The sequence below is a fragment of the Epinephelus moara genome, chromosome 12, assembly GCF_006386435.1.
Source record: "Epinephelus moara isolate mb chromosome 12, YSFRI_EMoa_1.0, whole genome shotgun sequence".
Classification (NCBI taxonomy): Eukaryota; Metazoa; Chordata; class Actinopteri; order Perciformes; family Serranidae; genus Epinephelus; species Epinephelus moara.
The window spans coordinates 24,257,096-24,278,817 of NC_065517.1; the positions used below are offsets into that span (position 1 = coordinate 24,257,096).

Genomic DNA, 21,722 nt, shown 5'->3' on the forward strand with positions numbered 1-21,722 from the left:
TCTATTTATATATGTATAATTTAACAAAATCATATTTTTTAAAGTCTGTTTAATTTTATGTTCTTCTACAGCAACCGTATTTAATGCATTTTATAATTATGTTTTTGGCATCTTTTCTATGATTTCTCCAGATCATCCCGGGTTTCATTACAGCCCTGATGGCGACAAGAAGGATTCCCCTCAGACCAAGGAGGGTCCAACTCCTCGTAGAGGACGCAGGAAAGGTAACAAGATTACAAAAGGATTTTATATCTTTTTTGAATTATACAATTTGCAAGGCTGAACTTCAAGAATTAATCGATAATTCTTTGACTTTCCAGAACCTCTATCAAAATTATTGAAAAATGCAAAGCAGAATGCTGCCAACACAGACGGCGAAAAGGTGAGTCTTAACCAGACATGATGAACAGTTTCAGGTAGTGTTAATTTATTGCCTTTATTTTTTAATTTAGTCCTGGTCTTAGTCCTGTGTCAAATGTCCTTGTTAGTTTTTATCATATTTAGGCAACCTCATCCTGTTTTTTGGTCCAGTTTTAAGTCTGAGCAATTTTAATTTTATCTTAGTTTTTAAAAAACAAACAAAAAACATCACTATTTCAGTCTAGTTTCTAGTTTTAATCAATGACAACTGTTGCTATTTAATTTTTTTAGTCATCAAAGAAGGTGAATGTAGCCTAGCCTAAAAAATAATTTTGTCGATTTAGTCCAACTTATTTCACAAGATTTTATTTTATTATCTAATGAAAAACGCAGGTTGAATTATTACTTGCCCTACTTCAGTTTCACTTCGACATCCCCACTCATATAACCAATGCTTGCAACATGGACCAACACACAAATACACAGCTGCTTAACTAACACTGGCTGACCACTCTAAAATATTTTGTTGCCCTTTTTTGGGCAACTGAAGTAAAACAAGATTTTACTTAAAGTTTTTTAACTACTTTTTTTCATCATCAGTACTGCATGTTGATATGATCACAGTTAGTGTTTAATGACGTAGGTGCTGTCTCGTCGTCGTCTAGTCTTACTCATGGAAAAAAAGGTTGCTGACATATTTATTCATAGTTTTTGTTAACTAAATAAATTCTAAGTTGAGGTGAATGAGTTCTCACACAAAAACCTTTCTCCTCTCCAGCGAATAAGTCTGGGAGCCACCCTGCTCTCGCCAATGTCCCAGCTGGCTTTGGGCACCATCGGCCGCAGCCGCAGCCTCATCAACCAATCGCAGGAGTCCCTGGACCCCGGCGATCACTTTGACCACAGTGACAGAGAAGAGGAGCCTCATCAGCAAGATGCTGACGACGAAGATGACAGTGGCCTGGTGAGTTTAAAGCTGCCCAACGAGTGATGCTCATACATATAGTATGACCTCTTCAGACATGTTGTTAATGCTGATAACTCTGCATTCAGGGAGGCGGAAAGCGGCTGCGAGTCCCCGGCAAAAGCAGTAGGAAGAGGCTGAACCCTCAGGCATCTGTCGACAGTATAGAACAGTGGAAAACCTTCAACATGAGCTCCTCAGACTTACAGGTATTAATCACAAATTCACCATGATAATTTAATCTGCTTATGTCTTGATGATTTTAGACTAACTTAATGACATGTTAAACAACAACGTCTGCTTTCCTGTCCTGCAGAAAGCCAGAGAATCCCTGGTGAGGGATGGAAGTCGCCACCCACCGCTTCTCAGGACACCTCACGTGACAGAGGAGCCGCCAGACACCCCCATCCCCTCTGTAGTAATCACAGAGAGTGAGAATCCTGTAAGGAACATCTGGGCGGACCACCGCGCTCGCAGGGCCATGTTCCCCACCCGCCAGCGGACCATGCAGCCCGACGACGAGGACGAGGACATCTACCAGATGTTTGTCCCGACAGAGCAGAGCGGGCCAGAACCAGAGACGCCCACGGAGAGGACGGAAGCCACCTCATCGCCCAAGACAGCTCGGCCCTGCAGCTGGCATGTTGAACAGGTGCCCACTGTGCAGATTGACCCTCCACCTGACGGGAGCAGAGTCCTGCGGAGGGCGAGCAGCGCGGGGGAGAAGGCAACGGAGGCCCGACAGAGTCCTGATGACAACCAGACTGATCACAGCAACCTGGAAGTGATCCACACTGAATCCTCCAGCAACGACATATCTGGATCATCCTCAGCCGAGCAGCTGACGATAGACGACATAGAAAACGTGTATGACAACATCAGTTATGAGGACTTGAAGAGCATGGGCCTCGTCAGAAGGGACCCAGAGGAGAGCCGGAAAGAAACTTCTGCAGATGCACAGGGTTCCCAGGCCCAAGCAGCGAGGGTACTAAATGCTCCAGAGGTTCCTGCGGTCACAGAGCCTCTGATTGAACCAGACACTTCCTCAGACAGCAACCGGTCCTCAACACAGGAGGGGAGGCCATTTGGGCCATGTGAGCTCAAGATAGTGGAGGAGAACATCTATGACACCATCTGCTTCAGGGAGCCTCCATCAGCAGAGCCTAAAGGAACGAATGAAGGCGACAAACTACAACAAGAGAGGGACAGTCTCCTGGCCTCTGAGCAGGACCTAACTGAAAGCCTCGGAGGGTTTGTATCCGAGGAAAGTCTCCATTTTGTAGAGGACGAAGCACCAGACACGTCCCATCCTGTCCCATGTTCCTCTGAGCCAGATTATTCCTCCTCGTCTGCCTCTGAGACTTTCTCCCAGCGCTCACAGAAAGGGGATAAGATGTCAGAGCAGGTCGATGAGATCTGGAACGATCTGGAGAACTACATCAAGAACAATGAGAAGAAAGCTGATAGATTTCCTGCTGCCTTCCCTGTTGGTGCCACTGAGTCGCCTAAGAAGGCGTCGTCAGTTAAAAACAGCCCTACAAAGAGCCCCCCTGTAATTAGTCCTCAAGCAGCCAGCCCTCCACCCAAGAGTCCCCCAGCACATCAGCCTAAACCCCCACCTGTCACCTCTACACCGTCATTCACCATCCCAGTCATCCAACTGCCAGACCCTCAAAGTGAAGGCGCCACTGCAGAAGAAAACCACAGTCCTGGTCCTGCAGCTCGCCCCCTTCCTGCCACCCCAGAGCCCCTCCCCGGCACCGTGAAGAGCATCCGTAACAGACTGGCTCGCCTCAGCAGCGGCAGCTTCCGCCTAGAGGACGACGACCTGGTGGAGCTTCCTCAGCGAAGCACCCCTCAGAGGGATATTCCCCTCAAGGAGCTCCACAGCTTGTTTTCGGGGGAGCTGGCAGGGCTGGACTCGCCGCTGGCCTCCTCCTCTCTCCTGCTGGGTGAGTCTGTGGACTTGGACCTGATGGATAAATCAAAGAACCGCGTGTTCCTTATGGCGCGGCAATACAGCCAGAAGATCAAGAAAGCCAACCAGCTGCTGCGCATGAGGAGCATGGACCCTGGAGACGCTTGTAGTCGCGCCAGAAATGAGAAGAAGCAGAAAGACCTGGCAGCCATCTTGGAAGAAAAGAAACAAGGGGGAACTGCCATAGGTAAGACCAAACATGTAGCTCTTAGAACGATTGTTTCTAACTCTAGCGTTGTTGATAGTGGCAACTAACTAGTAATTGGGGTCATTCATTTGCAAGGTCATATCAAGCTTTACATCACGTCTCAGCTAGAAATAGAAGCAATCATACACCGTCATGCTTTTAAGTCTTGTGCAAATTTTATATTTACTTGTGCATTGCCCCTTCAAAACATGTGTGCTCGGAACTGGCCGATTGCTTGGACTGTGGTGTTTCTGGTTGCAACGTCACAATCAAATACACCTGGGCCCCAAACAGCTAAAGATTTATTATGATGTTTAGATATAAAAAATATTGAATTATGTTGCTATTCTAACTCATTGTATCCAAAAATAATGACAAATGTTCACCCAAACCCTTAAAAAATCAAGTCAGCAGCAGTAATTATTTACTGTGTTCATTTCAAATTCAGATTTTAATCACAAAATATAACATTTAAAATATGATGCATTATTATTCATTAAATTATCCACCATTATATTTGAACTGAAAACTCCACCTTGGACATTTAAGTACAATGTGCTGATAATCCCTCTCTTTCAGTCCTCACCTAAAGTAAAAATTTGAATGCAGGACTTTTACTTTGTGGTACTTATGGTTTTGAATACGTCTTCTATCACTGCCAATGCCAGCATTCCCAGTTAGAGAAAGGGTGAAAAGAAAAGCAAGATGGCGTTTGCCTTGGACCCCCCCAATCACTAAATCTGCCCCTGAAAAACACCCGTCGCAGCTATGGTCAGAAACACTGGTGAAATACACGGTGAAGCCCCGCCCCCAATGCTGCACAAAGCCCATTGCACTAAATTCCACAACGCATGTCCTCTGGCCCCCAGCAATACACCCACCGAGTGTAAAGTAGATCAGATGACCGTTTGCGAGATACTCAAAGGCCACACAGACAAACAGACAGAGATTCCTTGCTTTATAGTTTATTATAAAAATATGTATTCACACATTCTTTACATCCTCTTTGTGTTTCCTCTCCAGGTGCGAGGATAGCGGAGTACTCCCAGCTCTATGACCAGGTGATGTTTAGGGATCCTTCCGCTCCAGCTGGCCCACATCACTCCCATCCAGGGCTGCCGTCTTCTCCGTCAATGCCTGAGACCTCCCTGGAGGAGGACTGGCTCCACTCCACATACAGCAACGGAGAGCTGGCCAGCTTCGTCTCCTCATCCAGCGAGTTGAACGATGCTCGAGCGTCTTCCACCCCACAGCGCAGACTCACCTCCGCCTGCTCCATCCCTTCTCTCAAGACCTCCCCTCCCTCTCAGACCTCCCCGCCGTCCCAGAGGTGGAGCTCGTGCATGTCGGCGCCGAGCGAAAAAGAGGAGCACGTGTACAGTTCCATTAAGAGACATCCTTCCTTTAACGCTCCGTCGACTCCCTCCTCAAAGTCTTCCCCATCCGGTCACTGTCAGTCGCTCGGCTCTCTGGGCGGCCAGCAGCAGGAGAAGAACCAGTCTGGACTCAAATGTAACGGACCCACTGTGGATCGATCCACAGACAGACTCCATGGCCCCAGTCTGGGCCGCGCTGGTCGGCAGAGCAGCCTCCCAGAGCGCTCTACCCAGGGACAGTCAGACCTCACTTTGCACGACGGTCAACAGGTGGTGGTCCTGAACCGGGCTTCTGCACTGAGCATACTCACCGCCACCCAGAACTACCTGGCTAACTTTAAGGACGATGGGGAGGATGACGATGACTATGTCGAGATCCGCTCAGAGGACGAGAGCGAGCAGGAGCAGGACAGGTTGGCGCAGCGAAACGGCAGCTCAGCGGCCCTTTCCAATCAGAGCCGGGGTCTCGCCCACTCCCAGAGTCTGCCGTGCACACCGGTGCGCTCATGCGACCCGCTGAGGTCCCTGAACCGCGAAGAACTGGAGAAGTACCTGTGGAGCGAGCCGCAGCAGAGCCAACCCAAAATCGTCCAGTCTCTGAGGGAGAAGTTTCAGTGTCTGAGCTCCAGTAGCTTCGCCTGAGTCTATACGACGAATAAAAGCCAAATATATGTAAACATACAGCGTATAGCAACAAAAGGGACACTGCTGCTTTGCCTTGAACGCCCTTTGTCAACATCATAGCCCACAAACAAACATAGAAGCAGTTTCTTTGATCGCAGCCATATTTGTAACAACTTCAATGTAAAATACATGATAGGTTACTATTAATAGTGAAAAGCCTGCATGTGAGCTGCCTCAGCACTTCCAACAGTCTTCTGTGTGTGTTTCAATCAGATCTGGTCAGCGGGGAAGCGTTCAAAGCAAAAATGTTCTCAGTTGTTGGTAAAGGTATTCAGTGTGACTGAATGGGTTTTTAATATTCAAAGGAATTCACACGTTGCTTTATGTGTGTGTGAGAGGAGTGGCTCAGCTGGAGGACTCAGTGCCAATAAACTGTTGTACAGTTATAGTAGTTCAGGATATCTGTTACCGATTGCAGGAAATAAAATCCGGTCTGTGCCCGACATCTCAAACTGAAGTACAAGCGTCAAAAATCGGACTCACCACGTCAAGCTCTTTGTTTTAATTTGCTGGTAAGGTTATTTTAACTGCATTTTCAGCACTAGGTAATCTCAAAGGGACAGTTCACCCCAAAAATTAAAAGTACATATTTTTCCACTTACCTGTAGTGCTATTTATTAAACTAGATTCTTTTGTTGTAAGTCACCGAGTTTTGGAGATATCAGCTGTAGAGATGTCTGCCTTCTCTCAAATATAATGGAACTAGATGGCACTCGGCTTGTGGTGCTCAAAGTGACAAAACAGAAAGTTTGAAAAACTCAACAGTAATGTCTCTTTCCAAAAATCATGACCCGCTAACTTAAGATAATCCACAGACCTTGTTGTGAGCAGTTTCATGTAGGAACTATTTCTTTTCTACCGAACTGCACCCGTCAGCCGTATCACTGCGCAGAAGGAAGTGTACATCTACTCATGGATGAGAAATGCAAAAATTAATGCGGTCCTGCTGAAGGGAAGCGCGTGTCTATGCTAGCTCACCTAGCACCACTGAGCTAGCTAACATTGTAGCTCAGCCAAGGAGGACAGCACTAATTTTTGCATCTCTCGTCCATGAGTAGATGTACACTTCCTTCTGTGCAGTGATACAGTTGGCAGGTGGAGTTTGGTAGAAAGAAAGTAGTTCCTACATGAAACTGCTCACAAGAAAGTCTGTGGATTATCTTAAGTTAGTGGGTCATGATTTCTGGAAGGAGACACTGCTGTTGAGTTTTTCAGATGTACTTTTTTGGCGTTTTGAGCACCACAAGCCGAGTGCCATCTACTTCCATTGTAAGGCGAGGGGAAGACAATACTCAGCAACTCACACCTAACATAGACTGATAAATAGCACGACAGCTAAGACGATTTTGGGGTGAACTGTTCCTTTAACCCACGTCAGAGAGGTGAACCACAGTGGTGACTAGTCGTTTTAACCATGCTTACACTATCAAACAGTCCTGACCGAGCAGCTTTTTCACATAGCGATCTTCAGATTTGCTACTCAGGCTAGATTGTCACTTTTAACAGCTTCTTAGCGATAACAAACAGGACGCCGCTGTAAAGAAAACACGTCGGCTAAGATCCAATAGGTTAAGTATAACTAGACTTAGACCTGTAAGTCTGTCTGAAGTTATTGTGTTTCACTCTACCTGCCACCTTTGTCATCGATAGGGTATCACGCTTTAAAATCAAGAGAAGATGCTGATATTTTAGATAATCTATAAGAAACCGTAGGGCTTCGTATTTATTTTGAATCTGTGAGTAAAATCAGAGATGTTTTTACGTGTTAAAGTCCGGGGGGCGTCCATTTTGTAGAGTGGAATGTGCATCTCAACAAGTGGATGTTTCTTTGTTTTTAATCATACTAATTTTAACATTTGTTTTTAAGAGGGACCACGAAGGAAGGAGAGTTCGTTAAAAGACTACAGTACTGTATTTGGTGTATTTTTGTTTTTTTCAAATGGATAGTCTGTTTACTTTGTTTACGTTATGGGACACTCCCAACTGTCACACTACTGATGTTGCATCCACGGTCACACAAAGAAAGTCACTTTAATAAGGTTCATACAACACAATTGTTTTCTCTCCCCTTATAAAGTTTACCACACATTTGTTGTCTTTAAAAAGATCACAAAAAATGTCCTATTTATTTGTCATTGTTATTTTGGCCCTTCTCACTCTCACTCCAAGCCACTGACAAGTTGTAAAATAAAGTATTTATTAAAAGATGGTTTTATTAAGAGTTAGGCAAAAATTTGAATCAAATACTGTGAATATTTTCAGAAGATTTTTTTTTTTTTTTTTTTATCACGCACTGCTTAACACAAGTTCCAAATCACAACAACACGTGAAAAGTCAAAAAGCACAATATCATGGCCTACTGTTCATATCAGGAAATGTACGTCAAAAACAAGTTAGGAATATGAAGTATGTTTTTTTTTTTTAATTGTACATTTTGTCCTCTGTTTCACTGGTGGGGATTGTTTGTCTTCATTGACTCTTTTTTGCACTTTTCTGTCTTTTTTTTTAACGTTTTATTTGTAAACACTTTGTAAAGATGTACATTTTAGGGAAGTTATTCTTGTATGCCATAGGTATGCTTTATAATGCTTTAATGTTTAAGTTAAGTGTACTGTATTTTTTTAACTGCCTAGTTGTCATTGCTCAACAAAACAATGTATCGGAGGTAATAAATTCAGATTAAACTCATCTCTGTGTTTTTGTGGTTGTCATTGAATAAATATGAACATGGTGTAGAATTGCAGCCAATTAATACCACTCAGAGGATACTTTCATCAGCAGGAAACACTCACTGCTTATCCTTTCAATGAGAGCTGCCTGACAATTTGACATAATTCTAGATGATAATCATCATTTTGTGAAGAATATGCTCAGTGGGGGATAAAAATAATTAATTCCCCAGTCATTTTATAATATGCACATGTCTACATGTTCTTTGTTATCATATAATGAGGATATCAATTTATATTTTATATACCTTACGCAGAATATAATTTGCATATCATCACACTCCCTTGAGGTTTCAACATAATGCTTGGGGGCCAGTTAGTTATTACATTTTGGTCAATCTCAGAGTGCATTGCTTATGTCTCATCTGAGGACGATAAATAATAAATAAATGCATACATATGCAGATATCTGCTTATGAAGTTTGCAATTACTTTCCCAAAAAGCCTAAATCAAATAAATCGTCAAAGATAAAGAATATTGCCCAACCAAATCAATCAATCAATCAAAGAATTAATTGACCAATATTAATTTTAATGTGAATGTAAAGCACAATCAGTTTGAGAAGGATCCCTTACATTTTTTATTAATTAATTTTGTCTAAGAATTGTGACCAAGAGATTTACTGAGGACACTTTATGGCTAAAAAATAAACTATAATTATTATTATTATTATTATTATTATTGTTGTTGTTGTTGTTATCATTATTATTATCATCATTATTATTACAAGAAGGGAAATAATTTGAGTAAAGGAAAAATAGAATTTTAAATAAATAAAAATTTTAAAAAGCAACCGAACAAAAATCTAATGGCCAATACATTGACATTTTTTTTAAAAAGAAAAAAAAAAAACCACCTCAATACTGTAGTATTCTAGATGTATTTGCTTAAAACAGCCGAGGGCGCTGCAGTCTGAAAATCGCTACAAGAACCATGAAGAGCAGGCGTCGGTAGGGTGAGGCATTCTGGGAAATGTAGTTTAAAGGAAATAGCGTGACAAAGCGTTCTTTTCTTACTTGCTAAGGGAACTTGTTGACCCAAAACTTCGTTCTAAATTTAAAGTTGACATATTTTACATAGTTAAATCCCTCATACGGCAATTACCGTTTATTTTATAAATACATTTCCTTCTCGAACCTTCTGGTTATTGCCGGTTTACCCATAGTGCACCTCGCCGCTTCCCTTTCTTCTTGGTTGTGTGGTGGTCTAAAATGTCGCTATTAGAGGGTCCGTTAAACGTGCTCGGCCAGAGGACAACTGGCGAATCTGTTCGTACTCAAAATGGTGAGTTGTGGTGCTCTATTGCTTGGTGTTTCATATACGCTGCGTGTATTTTATGTGCGTCACGAATGGTCGACAGGAGAAGTGATTTCATTTACTGAATGTACCACACGTGTAGCTAATGCTAACGCTAGCTAACTTTTTAAGCCGCTTCTGCAGTCTCTAGTGAAATTCTGCTAAATACAGTGAAGTCTGTTTTTTATACACAAAGTGCACATTACACTAACAGCATTAGCTATGAAGTCGTATTCCCATTATAGTACCTTCCACTCGCAACACCATGAATGGATGGCTATGCTAATGGGATAGAGGAACACTGTCATGGTCTGAAGGTGTGGCTACTTCACTGTGAGCTCCACTCAATAAAATGACAGGATAAATGAATAACGGTGGTTTTATAAGTAAAGTCAGACATGCTAAAGGGTGCACCGGTTGTCCTTTAAATGTAAAGAATGTGTTATGTAGTGCTAATGGCTAGTTGCGGCTTCTTTTTGTCTCTGCAGTCATGGCCGCAGCATCCATCGCCAACATCGTCAAGAGCTCCCTGGGACCTGTTGGCCTCGACAAGATGCTGGTGGACGACATTGGGGTCAGTGTCACATTCATCATCATTTTTCAGTCTCTTTACTTTATAACATATACTATGATCTAAGTTGCTCATGTGTCATATTAATGTACGATAGGACGTGACCATCACCAACGATGGAGCAACCATCCTGAAGCTGCTGGAAGTGGAGCACCCAGCTGCCAAGGTCCTGTGTGAGCTGGCTGACCTGCAGGACAAAGAGGTCGGAGATGGGACCACGTCTGTGGTGAGTCGGGTCAACAGCTGCTCCAATATGTTGCCAGAGCTACTGGCTTCTTTTACTTTCACAGGGAGGATGAACTGTGCTTGATAGACATATTTCTAGCTGTTCACATAATACTGAGGTCAGTTTGTTGTAGGGATGCACCGATTGAGAAAGTCTGGGCTGATACTGATGTTAAACAATTTGGCTGATAGCAGATACTGTTGTTTTTCTTGTTATTTATTCCCCCCATCTTGTGCCAGGGAAACAAAAATCTTCACTATAGAAAAAAATAACTGAAGCGTAATAAAGTAAATCAGTCCTTTATTACACTGTCTTTGAATAAGCACAAATTAAACACACTGTTAAGAAACAATCTTCCTACACATGGAAAACATCTTAAAAATAAAATCGTGGTTTCAAAAAGCCTTTTACCACATATAAAATAGAATTTCCTCTCATTACTTTTCTATATCGTTGTGAAAGCATCAACAAAATTTCTCCCTCAATCAACTGAATTTAAGTTTCTCGCCAAAAACTAAATTTCACAAGATTACATCTGAACACATCATGATAATGTTATGATTTACCTTTGCCTAATAATAATTTTTAATGGATAGAGCTTGAACGCATCACAGTGTAACTTGACCTCTGTTAGCAGCTAGTTCCAGCCACCAGCTGCTAACAGCTAACATGACTTAGCTCACCTTTGCTAATTTCAACATGGATTTGTCTTTCACAGTGGAGGGAAATCAGGGTAGCAATACGGTGCATTCCCTGATGTGTCAGTAGTGGGTTTAGTGCGTCTGGTCATCATGAAGATCTCTGTTTATCCCAAACACCTTTTCTTTTGTCCCATGGGACGGCGTTAATCTCAAGTTCTCCTTTCCTGCATAAAACTGATGTGACACAGTAGAAAAACATTGGCCACTGCTACAGGTATGTCATATTATTTGCCAGTAGGCCGATGGCAGTTAGCAAGGTGAACATCGGACGATACTGATGTTCAGCCATTAAATCAGTGCATCCCAAGTTTGATGTAAAAATATGTCCTGTTTTAGTACCATGCATCTGCCTTTTAATACGGGTGTGTGGCTATGCTAACAGGAGAGAGAAACTGTCCTTCAGTGTCTGAAGGGGTTGAGCAGTCTCATTTCTGCCACTCCTAATGAAACGATGGTACAATATGAAACTCATACCTTTTGACTAAACATTTTAATTGGTGTTGTAACAAAGTATTCTCAGTTATGATGCCTATGCCAGTTTTTACTTATGACGTATATTGTGTGACGTTCTTTTAGGTAATCCTTGCCGCAGAATTGCTCAAGAGTGCAGATGAGCTGGTGAAGCAGAAGATTCACCCCACGTCAGTCATCAGTGGATATCGTCTGGCTTGCAAGTAAGATGCCAACACTGAGAACTGCTCTTTACACTGTTCGGAAATATTTTTGAATTGACACTGATAATTACTGAATGCCTCAGATCTGTGCAGATGTTTGACATGCAAACTTGCCTTCTCATCTTCCAGGGAGGCAGTTCGCTACATTAATGAGAACCTCACTATTGGAACAGACGACCTGGGCAGAGAGTGCTTAATCAATGCAGCCAAGACTTCCATGTCCTCCAAAATCATTGGAGTGTATCCTTCTTGCTGCACAGTGCATTAAATATTTTGGTTGCATCCAACCGACAGAATCACTGGAGTTTGCAGGCAGTGTATAATTGTCTGTGTGAGTAAGTCCTTTATCTGCCTTAACCCTGAGCCCTCAGTGATTCAGACTTCTTTGCTAACATGGTGGTGGATGCTGCCATTGCTGTGAAGTTTGTGGACAGCAAGGGGATGGCCAAATATCCCATCAACTCTGTCAACGTACTGAAAGCCCACGGCCGCAGCCAGAAGGAGAGCTTCTTGGTTAATGGCTATGCACTGAACTGCACAGTTGGATCACAAGGTATAGTAGTTTTTATGTTAGTTGCTTGAAACTCCCAAATTTCAATTGTAAAATGTGATGATTGACATTACCATTACAACTCCCATTTAATTTGCTGCCATGCCTCACATGATGGCGTGAGCAGTGATACGCGTGGGAGACAGTAAACTGGCTTTAAAAGGAATGTAGACACAGTGGTTTCTAAACTGTGTCACAACTTTTCTAGCCAGACAATGGAATATTAGCCCAAAGTTAAATGAGCGTTATTTTGTCCTCATACTGTCAAGTTGTAAGATATAATCGGCAAATGTAATTATTATTTGGATATTTCCCCTGCTAAACATGCTGTTTCATGTTTTTCCCAAGGGATGGTAAAGCGTGTCCTCAACGCCAAGATTGCTTGCCTGGACTTCAGCCTGCAGAAGACCAAGATGAAGATGGGAGTCCAAGTTGTTATCAGCGACCCAGAGAAGCTTGACCAGATCAGACAAAGGTACCGACTTATTTTCTTCTACCTGCACCATCATAAGCACATCCAAATCATCCCATTTAAATTTGCTGTGATGCTCAATCAATAGTTTACACAGTGATACGCGTGGGAGAAAATATTATCAGCCTCAATATAGAGCAGCAGTTTCTCCCTGAGCTGTTGCACCAGTGTTGTGGGCTGGACAACTTTATATATTTATATTGTATTGTATCTAAGTATAGCTGGTGAAGCTGAAACAAGTGTGGATTTTGTTGCTCCAGGGAGTCTGACATCACCAAGGAGAGGATCCAGAAGATTTTGGCATCAGGCGCCAATGTTATCCTGACCACCGGTGGCATCGATGACATGTGTCTTAAGTATTTTGTGGATGTAGGAGCCATGGCAGTGAGAAGGGTTCTCAAGAAGGACCTGAAGCGCATCGCCAAGGCAACAGGAGGTAGGGTGGCAGTACGCTGAAGTTTGTGTACACGTTTGAATGTCTTTGTTAAAACCCTTATGTTCAGTAAACTAATATCATAGTGACGTTGGTTGTGTTTGTCTATTCTCAGCCACCGTCTGCCCTTCATTGACCAATCTGGAGGGAGAGGAGACGTTTGAGGCCACTATGCTGGGCCAGGCTGAGGAGGTTGTGCAAGAGCGCGTCTGTGATGATGAGCTCATCCTTGTCAAGAAGTAAGAACTGCAACTACAGCACTGTTTTATGCTTTATACACACCACTAATTATGAAGTGCTTCTTACACAATGCTGAGTTGATGTCTCTCTGCGTATACATTTCTACAGTCTGACACATGCTAACTGTGCCGGCTCTGTTTTCTCCTCACTTTTAACCCTCTCAGCACCAAAGCACGCACATCAGCATCCATCATTCTGCGAGGGGCCAACGACTTCATGTGTGACGAGATGGAGCGTTCAGTGCACGACGCTCTCTGTGTGGTCAAGAGGGTGCTGGAGTCCAAGTCCGTAGTGCCAGGAGGTGGCGCTGTGGAGGCAGCTCTGTCTATCTACCTTGAAAATTATGCTACCAGCATGGTGAGCCATATCCACAGAAACACTTGTATTTCTTCAAGTATGCAGCTGACGGGGTATTTGGGATTGGATTCTTTCTTTTTTTTAATGAGAGGATTTGCCACGAGCACAGTGTTTGTCCTAAACAAGTTTCCCCAACGCTGAGATGTTAATCATCATTGGGGTTGCAGTGGTATGAAAATTGATGGTTATCATACCATGTATATTTGCTTATCTGCACGTGCACATCTCCTTTCCTCTCCTCTTTGACTGCCTGTCAGACTCGTCATCTTTTGCCACAGACCCACATGCAACAGCAGATAAAATGTCAGAGAAGCAAGGCTGATATTGCCTATCTCCATCCCTTGCCTAAAAAATAAAATCAGCGGTGTGTTATTACTTAGAATATCCCCAAATCTGTTTGAGAACACCATCAAGAACAAGGGGGTGTCCTTGAGGACAGAGATCCAGTATGCAAACTATCTTGTGTATTGCTTTAATACTTGAGGTTTAAACGTAGATCAGACAATGTGCCCTCAAAATCATTTTCTATATCCCAGCTCCTGGCCACATCTAAGTTTTCTGTCCATTCAGGAACCTCTAAAACAGACTCTGAGTGTCTGTGCGAGTTAAAGGGACAGACAGGAGCAGTCTGCCTGCTGTCACAACAGTATGCTTTGTTAGTTAAATAATAGACAAAAAAAGCTCATAGCTGATATTTTTCATTTAGTAGTTAGTTTAACATGCCATAGCACTGCTGCTAACATGTAATTTAATATGCTTTGGCTATACCACATAGTTACATACTTTTTAAATTGTAACCATGTATAAACCCTTGTCTCTAATTCCTTTGAGGATCATTGTCGCTGATAATTGTGTGACATCATGAAACTGATGTTTTTGAGGCGGTTATCCTTCTGTAAAAATCTCAAATCATTGCAATCCTGCTTATCTATGTTCCTTCAGGGTTCTCGAGAGCAGCTGGCTATTGCTGAGTTTGCTCGGTCTCTCCTCGTCATCCCCAAGACGCTGGCAGTGAACGCAGCACAGGACTCCACTGATCTGGTGGCCAAGCTCCGGGCCTTCCACAACGAGGCGCAGGTTAATCCTGAGCGCAAGAATCTCAAGTGGTGAGTGCTTCGTAACTGCACCATCATGGAACTCCTGACAGCTGTTCCTGATTTTGTAGGCGTTTGATAAAACAATCTTACATACTTGGTTTTCAGCTGCTAGGTTATCTTGTTATGCAAAACATTCAGTATTTGACCACTATCATTTTTGTCCCGTAGGATTGGTCTGGACCTGGTCAACGGCAAGCCCAGAGACAACCGCCAGGCCGGCGTGTACGAGCCCACCATGGTCAAGACAAAGAGCCTCAAGTTTGCCACCGAGGCCGCGATCACCATCCTCCGTATCGACGACCTCATCAAACTGTTCCCCGAGCCGAAGGAGGGTGGGCAGTCGTACCAGGAAGCCGTGCAGTCGGGATCCCTGGGTTAAAAGGCTGTGATCAGTCCCGATAGGTTCATCATCTGTATTTATACGCAAGGAGCTCTTCATGGCTGTTGCTCTAGTGTAGGCTGTGCACTTTGCCTGTTTACTGTTCTCCCACTCCCTCTCCTCAAGAGCTCTCTCTTCCAGAGGAACTGTAAGTGATTTTTTTTTTGGACACTTAATAAAAGCTCCAATGGTTGTAAATGACCGTTGATTTGTTAATTCAGATTGGCTAGCTGTGGTTATTGTGCAGGCGTTTGACTGAATTCAAAGAAGTTTTGACTCTATGGCTTATTCTTTATTGATATGTAGAACAGCTGGATTACAGGAAACATTTTCATATATGCTTTGTACAGGAAGCACGAGGTTAGAGAAGGCTGGCATACTTGACCTTATGGCACTTAGCTATGTTTCAAGGTTGCTGTCTTCATTGGTTAGAGAAAGTGGAATGTTGATCAGAGTCAGATTTATACAGCGATCGAAATCTATTGACAGCTTGAAGCAACTATCAAATAAATTACACAAGTTAAAAATAGTCTACAAAGAAGGTATAGCGTCTTCCAAAGCCTGTCCATACTGGGTGCTAAAAGCCTTGCATTTGCAGTTCGTGTTCCACCTTTTACAGTTGTACAGGTACAGTGAAAGCAGGTCATCTTACAGGACAGAACATGATTAAGCTGTCATACGTTAGATTTACATGATCTTGACGTCTAAAGTCCCCTAACATTAAGTCATATGCTACACAGCTATCACCTGAGGAAGGGCGAGTTAAGGTTCACAGTGAGAATGGCAAGCTATTAATCTATAACATCCAACAACTTGTATCCCTTCTGCCTCAACAGTGATCGGAAGATTCCTGGTAAACCGTTAACACTTTCTATCATGACCCGAAGTGTAAACAATGTGTTTAAGTATCCCTTATCCATTACAAACATGAGATCAAGTGCAATCTGTGAAGCAGCGTCAGGTTTTCATCTCAAACCATCTCCACGCACATGGCGATGCCCATCCCTCCTCCTATGCAGAGAGACGCCACGCCCTTACGGCCTCCAGTTCTCTGAAGCGTGTGCAACAGGGTCACCAGTATTCTGCAGCCGGACATGCCGATGGGGTGGCCCAGGGCGATGGCACCGCCGCTCACATTCACCTGAGGAGAGAGGAGGGGGGGGAAGAGGAAGTGTAAGAGTAAACTGGAGTGAAATTTACACACTAACAAACATGTTTTCAATATGTAAATCTCAAAATGATGACACACTGTTAGTGATGCTGCTCAGTGAGACTTACCTTGTCTTTATTCAGGCCAAGCTCGTTCACCACGGCAACAGACTGGGCAGAAAACGCTTCATTGATCTCAAATAAGTCGACTTGGTCCAGCTGCCAGCCGGCTTTCTCAACCTGACAGAGAAAAATGAGAGAATAATAAAGATGAAGAAGCAGCCGGCTACTTTATTATAGTCCAAAAACATGCAGGTTAATTGGTGACTCTAAATTGCCCGTAGGTGTGAGGGTGAGTGGTTGTCTGTCTGCTTGACACATTTACGTGCGTCTGATTTCTCACCGCTTTCCTGATGGCTGGTATTGGTCCGGTTCCCATGATAGACGGGTCAAGGCCAGCTTGAGCCCATGATACGATTCTGGCCATGGGTTTGACGCCACGCTTCGCAGCCTCTGACTGGCTCATCAGAACAGTTGCTGCTGCTCCATCATTGATTCCTGCAGCAAAATAAAGAAATTAACATACAAGTGTTTGGTTAGTGAGATAAACCTCAGTGACATCATCTCAAAATGTCCACAAAATTAGAGAACAACTGTCGAACCTGAGGCGTTCCCAGCGGTGACGGTGCCACTGCTGTCCTTTATGAAGCAGGGTCTGAGTTTGGACATGCTCTCCATGTTGCTGCCGTGACGAGGAAATTCATCCATCTTCACCTCCACTGGACCTGAGGATGACAGACAGATGTTACAGTGCACGCACGCACACACAGGGCAGATGAGATGATCTCTCAGTAATAAATTGCTGAATTCCTCCTCACCTTTTCTGGACGGCACCATGACTGGAACAATCTCTTGATCAAAGTGTCCAGCTTTCTGTGCAGCCTCTGTTTTGTTCTGGGACTGGACAGCAAACTGGTCCTGGTCCTCCCGACTGACTCCCCACTGCTTCGCCACGTTCTCAGCTGATAAAATATATAAGATTTATCAATACAATAAGTACTCTTCGAAGGAGTTTGCCTGACTGTGTATATTCTCAGCCATACACACCTGTGATGCCCATGTGGTAGCCGTGGAAGGCGTCTGTCAGGCCGTCAGCCACCATGGAGTCCTGCAGGGAGGCGTCGCCCATCCTCACGCCTGTTCTCATCTGAAGTGTGTGAGGAGCCTAAAGTGGAACCAGGAAACAAACAATGAAGACATCTTAGGCTGGAGATATACTCGCTTTTTCACCCTATGTGTGTGAGATTATCAGCTACGTTGTGAACAAAATTATGCACATACTTCACAAGAACTGATAAGCACGCACAGCTGTCAATCCTGATGTCAAATCAAACAGCTAATTAAAACCAAACTTAGCAGAAAAATGAACACATCAGCTAATAAGAACCATCTTAAATGAGAGAATCCATCTTTGGACAAATTTGACATGTACTTTGTGTTTTTAGTTTGGCTCATGTCCCGTTCACTAACAGAGGAGGCAGGGTTTCTGACCTGTACTGCCACCAGCCACCAGGGGGCGACTGAGATGTTTTGGCTTTACTTTCATCCATCTTTCTATACAGTCTATGGACAGTACCTAAAAAGCACTGAGGTTACACACCCACCTATATTTATAACAGGCTTTCATAGACGATGCCCACACATTGTATTATCCATCTGATCTGAGTGCAATTTCTTTTTAAAGACTATTTTTAGGCATTTTCTGCTTTATTTAGACAGTGACAGAGACAGACAGGAAAGGCAGGAGGACAGAGGGGACAACAGATTCGACCCAGGGTTGTTGCGGTAAGGTCTTAAGGCGCTTGATTGCACTTTGATAGTTTCCTCTGACGCGTCTTGTGTCATGACTTACCCTGCTCATACTCTCCATGCCTCCTGCCACCACCACAGCAGACTCTCCAGTCTGAATGGACTGAGCTCCCAGACACACAGCCTTCAGCCCAGAGCCACACACCATCTGGCAGCTCCAGGCTGGGACAGGGTAGGGGATACCTGCCCCAACACTGGCCTGACGCGCCGGGTTCTGCCCCTGACCTTAAGGACAGGAAGGGAAAAATACAATGGAGGTGAACACAGGTAAGTGAGTGGAAAAGTTGCGAAACTAAGAAAAGTGATATCTTGCCCAATAAGTGTTGATGCAACGGTCACTATAAGGGCTAACCACTGTCACACTTTGATCTCAGTGATCTCCTGAGCTTTCACCTGCTGTTAGGACATGTCCCATGATAACCTCTGAGACCTCCTCTGGCTTCACCCCAGCTCGCTTCAGAACATCCTTGATAACCACAGAGCCCAGGTCATGCACAGGCACCGTGGACAGAGCACCGTTCAAGGACCCTGTGTAGAAATGATGAAAGGTATTGTTGCATGAGCACATAATCAGGGACAGAATGAGCCTAATCAATTAAACACTGTTAGCCTACTATTTTACATGGAGAGGAGACTTGTACTGCCTTTTAGACAGATATGGGCCAAAGAACTGTATCAACATAAGGTTTTTTTAAGGTGCTGGTTTTAGTGCTGAAACGATTAGTCAATTAATCCATAAGCTGATCAAAAGAAAATTAACTGCCAAAAGTATTGACAGTAAGATCTACATAGCTTGTCATTTTAGATCAGATGAACTCCACACTACAGTGCATATTCATCTTTCTGCCGTACTCAAAAAAGGAGCTCTGCACACTGCTGGACTCCAATTAAATGCTTTATTTCTTACAGTCTTTTCAAGGTAATGTTTAGATTTACAAGATCTTCCTGAGGCGAGTGAGAAAGAGGAAACAGGCATGTCTTGTAGAGGCTGTAGCCTAATCAACTCAAATCACTATCACCTGCTGCTCAGCAAACAGCAGGGGCAATAAATTTACAGACAGGAACCAAATACTAGACAAATGTTTTGTGTCCCTCTCCTGCATCCCCATCTTTCCCCACATGAGGGTAGATAAGCAAATGTTGCCACTTTCTACCAACATCGTTAAATTTATTCACATCATATTGTTTAGGTCAAGGACTCTGAAGTTTATAGTATCAGCTGGACAAAATAAGTAATTTGAAGATTTCACCTTCAGGCTTTTTTCATTCATCTGAGATCTGCTGCTGCTCTACACCAATCAGCCACTGACAGGTGAAGTGAATAACACTGATCATCTCGTTATAGTGCCATGTTCTGCTGGGAAAGCTGGGGTACTGGCATCCATGTGGAGGCCTGGTAACACGCACCACCCTCTCAAATAGCGTTAAAGACCAAGTACACCCCGCTTATGGCAGTTGGTGCTCATTCCTGAGCAGTTTTCTGTTGTTGCACGGCACATTATCCAGCTGGGGGTAGCACTGCCATCAAGGAGTACTGCTGCCAAGAGCGGGGTGTACTTGGTCTACAACAGCGTTTGGGTGGGTGGTGTGTGTGTCAAGAGGCATCTTACATGCATGCCAGGACCCAAGGCTTCACAGCAGAACATTGCATTGTTCAGTTTGAGTGTTCACATATGCACAAATAATGCTGAGTCACTGCTCTGAGTCCACTTAGAGGGCTGAAAGGACCAAGGACTTGCCTTTGCTTAGTTTTATTTACTTTGTGCCTTTATTATTCATTACTTTTATATTTTCTCTTTCTTTCTTGTCTTGCTTTTATATTTTGTTGTGAAGCAATTTGGACCTCTGATCTAGAAAAAGTGCTATATTTTTTTTATAGTGCTATGTGAAATAATACAATGAATACACTTAGTTTCTTATTAGATAAGAGTTAACTTTATGGTCACTGTGTAGAGAAGAGGTGTCAAACATACAGCCTGGGGGCCAGAAATAACCCGCCAAAGGGTCCAATCCAGCCCACTAGATGACTTTGCACCACTAATGTTGATGCACTTGTGAAGGCTGAGAGGTTTCAGGGGGAATTTAAATAACAGTGAATACTTTGTGTGTGTCATATTTAAAGATATTGAATATGGTGCAAAATATTGTCAACCAGCAACTTCAGTACCAAACAATCTGGACTTTTATCTTAAAACAATATTAGCGGAACCCTGCTGCTGAGGCAGAAACTTTGGATGGTAAATGGTTTATAAGGCAGGGGACGATTTAATCTGCTTTTTTCAGTAGCCTCCACTTTAGTGGGAAATTGTGCAAAGATGCACATGTAATGACAGTGGGTAGTAGACTGACTGAATGTGGAAAGTACATCTTTTTTCTGACAATGTCGCTGGCTGTTCATTTGTTTTGTAAATGGATGAAGGTTTACAGAATGGTATTCTTTACGTAACAAAAAAGGGTACACATTTGAAGGGGTTGTGATTTATAGGTTATTATGTGATGGTTTTACTGGTCTGGCCCACTTGAGATCAAATTGGGCTGTATGTGGCCCCTGAACTAAAAAAGGTTTGACACCCCTGGTATAGAGCATGGATGGTGAGGCAACAAATTGAAGTTTGGCATCTGCAAGCTAGTGCAAAAAGCAGGAGTGCAATGATAGTATCTAGGCTACAATACAAAGGAGTGTTGTATATTCTGCTCTGTGGGCAAACAGGAAGTTCTACATTTAAGCACGAGGCATTAAGTTAAATAAAGTGATATAATATAAGATGTGTCGGTGTCAGTTGAAGTTATCGTGCTATCAAATAGTTTACATTGCTCAACACACACCTTGCTGTCAAATAAAAATATGTTCACATCTTACAGAGACAACACGCCTAACTTGCTCTGTCACTCTGTACATGTTGTGGGTAACCAATGGTAGGGCGCTCGTGGTCCGTGGCACTATGATCGGCCAGCCAATCAGCGGTCACAGAGCACTGCGGACACACGAGCGAACCAATCAGAGCTCTGCAAGCGAGACTCGGCGTCTTTAATTGAATGACATCAACCACTCTGCCAAATTAAACAAGACTACTGATAAAACGGCTTTAAAATGAGCTAATATCACTATAAGTATATAAATAAATATGTTAGCTTGTAGCTACATATTCCGATACAGGTAATTTAACCACCGAGACGAGCAGTCACAGTGTAGCTGCAATACAATGTTAGCAAACTGTTATAAATGAACAAGTAACGTTATGGCGCTGAGGGGAACATTAAATCTTACCAATGGGTGTCCGTGCAGCAGAGACGATGACGACAGTCTCGGTGTTCATGTTGATAGATGGCTGGTTGGAGTTGGAGTGTTCGTTTCAAACTGTTGTTCCTGTCTGTCCACACTGCTCCGTCCGTCCCGACTGCACCGTGCGCTGTTGACACCCGGTAGAC

The 21,722-nt window shown here is 43.4% G+C and overlaps 3 protein-coding genes and 1 non-coding gene across 5 annotated transcripts in view; 3 read left to right on the plus strand and 1 right to left on the minus strand.

Moving 5' to 3' along the window:
* LOC126398379 (pleckstrin homology domain-containing family G member 1) overlaps window positions 1-8,231 on the plus strand; it is a 55,838-nt gene extending 47,607 nt beyond the window's left edge. For both annotated transcript variants that reach the window (XM_050057665.1, XM_050057664.1), the window contains exons 12-17: window positions 132-224; window positions 321-382; window positions 1,139-1,324; window positions 1,414-1,533; window positions 1,641-3,489; window positions 4,513-8,231. In XM_050057665.1, the coding sequence (XP_049913622.1) occupies window positions 132-224; window positions 321-382; window positions 1,139-1,324; window positions 1,414-1,533; window positions 1,641-3,489; window positions 4,513-5,507 (3,305 nt within the window). In that variant the 3' untranslated portion in view covers window positions 5,508-8,231. The remainder of the gene's footprint in view (window positions 1-131; window positions 225-320; window positions 383-1,138; window positions 1,325-1,413; window positions 1,534-1,640; window positions 3,490-4,512) is intronic.
* Window positions 8,232-9,403: 1,172 nt separating this feature from the next.
* tcp1 (t-complex 1) lies at window positions 9,404-15,495 on the plus strand. Its single transcript, XM_050057666.1, has 12 exons — window positions 9,404-9,563; window positions 10,064-10,149; window positions 10,244-10,372; window positions 11,650-11,747; window positions 11,877-11,987; window positions 12,119-12,300; window positions 12,646-12,772; window positions 13,030-13,205; window positions 13,318-13,441; window positions 13,607-13,799; window positions 14,742-14,905; window positions 15,065-15,495. The coding sequence occupies exons 1-12, from the start codon at window positions 9,491-9,493 to the stop codon at window positions 15,273-15,275; spliced, it is 1,674 nt and encodes a 557-aa protein (XP_049913623.1). The 5' UTR covers window positions 9,404-9,490; the 3' UTR covers window positions 15,276-15,495.
* LOC126399258 (small nucleolar RNA SNORA29) lies at window positions 9,808-9,945 on the plus strand. The gene has a single exon (XR_007570874.1). It is a non-coding gene; the product is annotated as a small nucleolar RNA SNORA29 (small nucleolar RNA).
* Window positions 15,496-15,554: 59 nt separating the features above from the next.
* acat2 (acetyl-CoA acetyltransferase 2) lies at window positions 15,555-21,722 on the minus strand. Its single transcript, XM_050057667.1, has 9 exons — window positions 21,562-21,722; window positions 18,687-18,821; window positions 18,337-18,518; window positions 17,532-17,649; window positions 17,303-17,446; window positions 17,087-17,209; window positions 16,828-16,982; window positions 16,554-16,664; window positions 15,555-16,416 (listed from the first exon to the last, which is right to left on the minus strand). The coding sequence occupies exons 1-9, from the start codon at window positions 21,608-21,610 to the stop codon at window positions 16,246-16,248; spliced, it is 1,188 nt and encodes a 395-aa protein (XP_049913624.1). The 5' UTR covers window positions 21,611-21,722; the 3' UTR covers window positions 15,555-16,245.

What these genes read in the sequence shown, in the direction of transcription:
- tcp1 (XM_050057666.1), top strand. Translation starts at nt 9,491, where the DNA reads ATGTCGCTATTAGAGGGTCCGTTAAACGTGCTCGGCCAGAGGACAACT. An exon ending in CTTGACCAGATCAGACAAAG is followed by an intron (nt 12,773 to 13,029) that starts GTACCGACTTAT and finishes TTGTTGCTCCAG; the next exon opens with GGAGTCTGACATCACCAAGG. An exon ending in AAAATTATGCTACCAGCATG is followed by an intron (nt 13,800 to 14,741) that starts GTGAGCCATATC and finishes ATGTTCCTTCAG; the next exon opens with GGTTCTCGAGAGCAGCTGGC.
- acat2 (XM_050057667.1), bottom strand. Translation starts at nt 21,610, where the DNA reads ATGAACACCGAGACTGTCGTCATCGTCTCTGCTGCACGGACACCCATT. An exon ending in CATGGTGCCGTCCAGAAAAG is followed by an intron (nt 17,210 to 17,302) that starts GTGAGGAGGAAT and finishes TGTCATCCTCAG; the next exon opens with GTCCAGTGGAGGTGAAGATG. An exon ending in TTGGCCTGAATAAAGACAAG is followed by an intron (nt 16,417 to 16,553) that starts GTAAGTCTCACT and finishes CTCTCTCCTCAG; the next exon opens with GTGAATGTGAGCGGCGGTGC.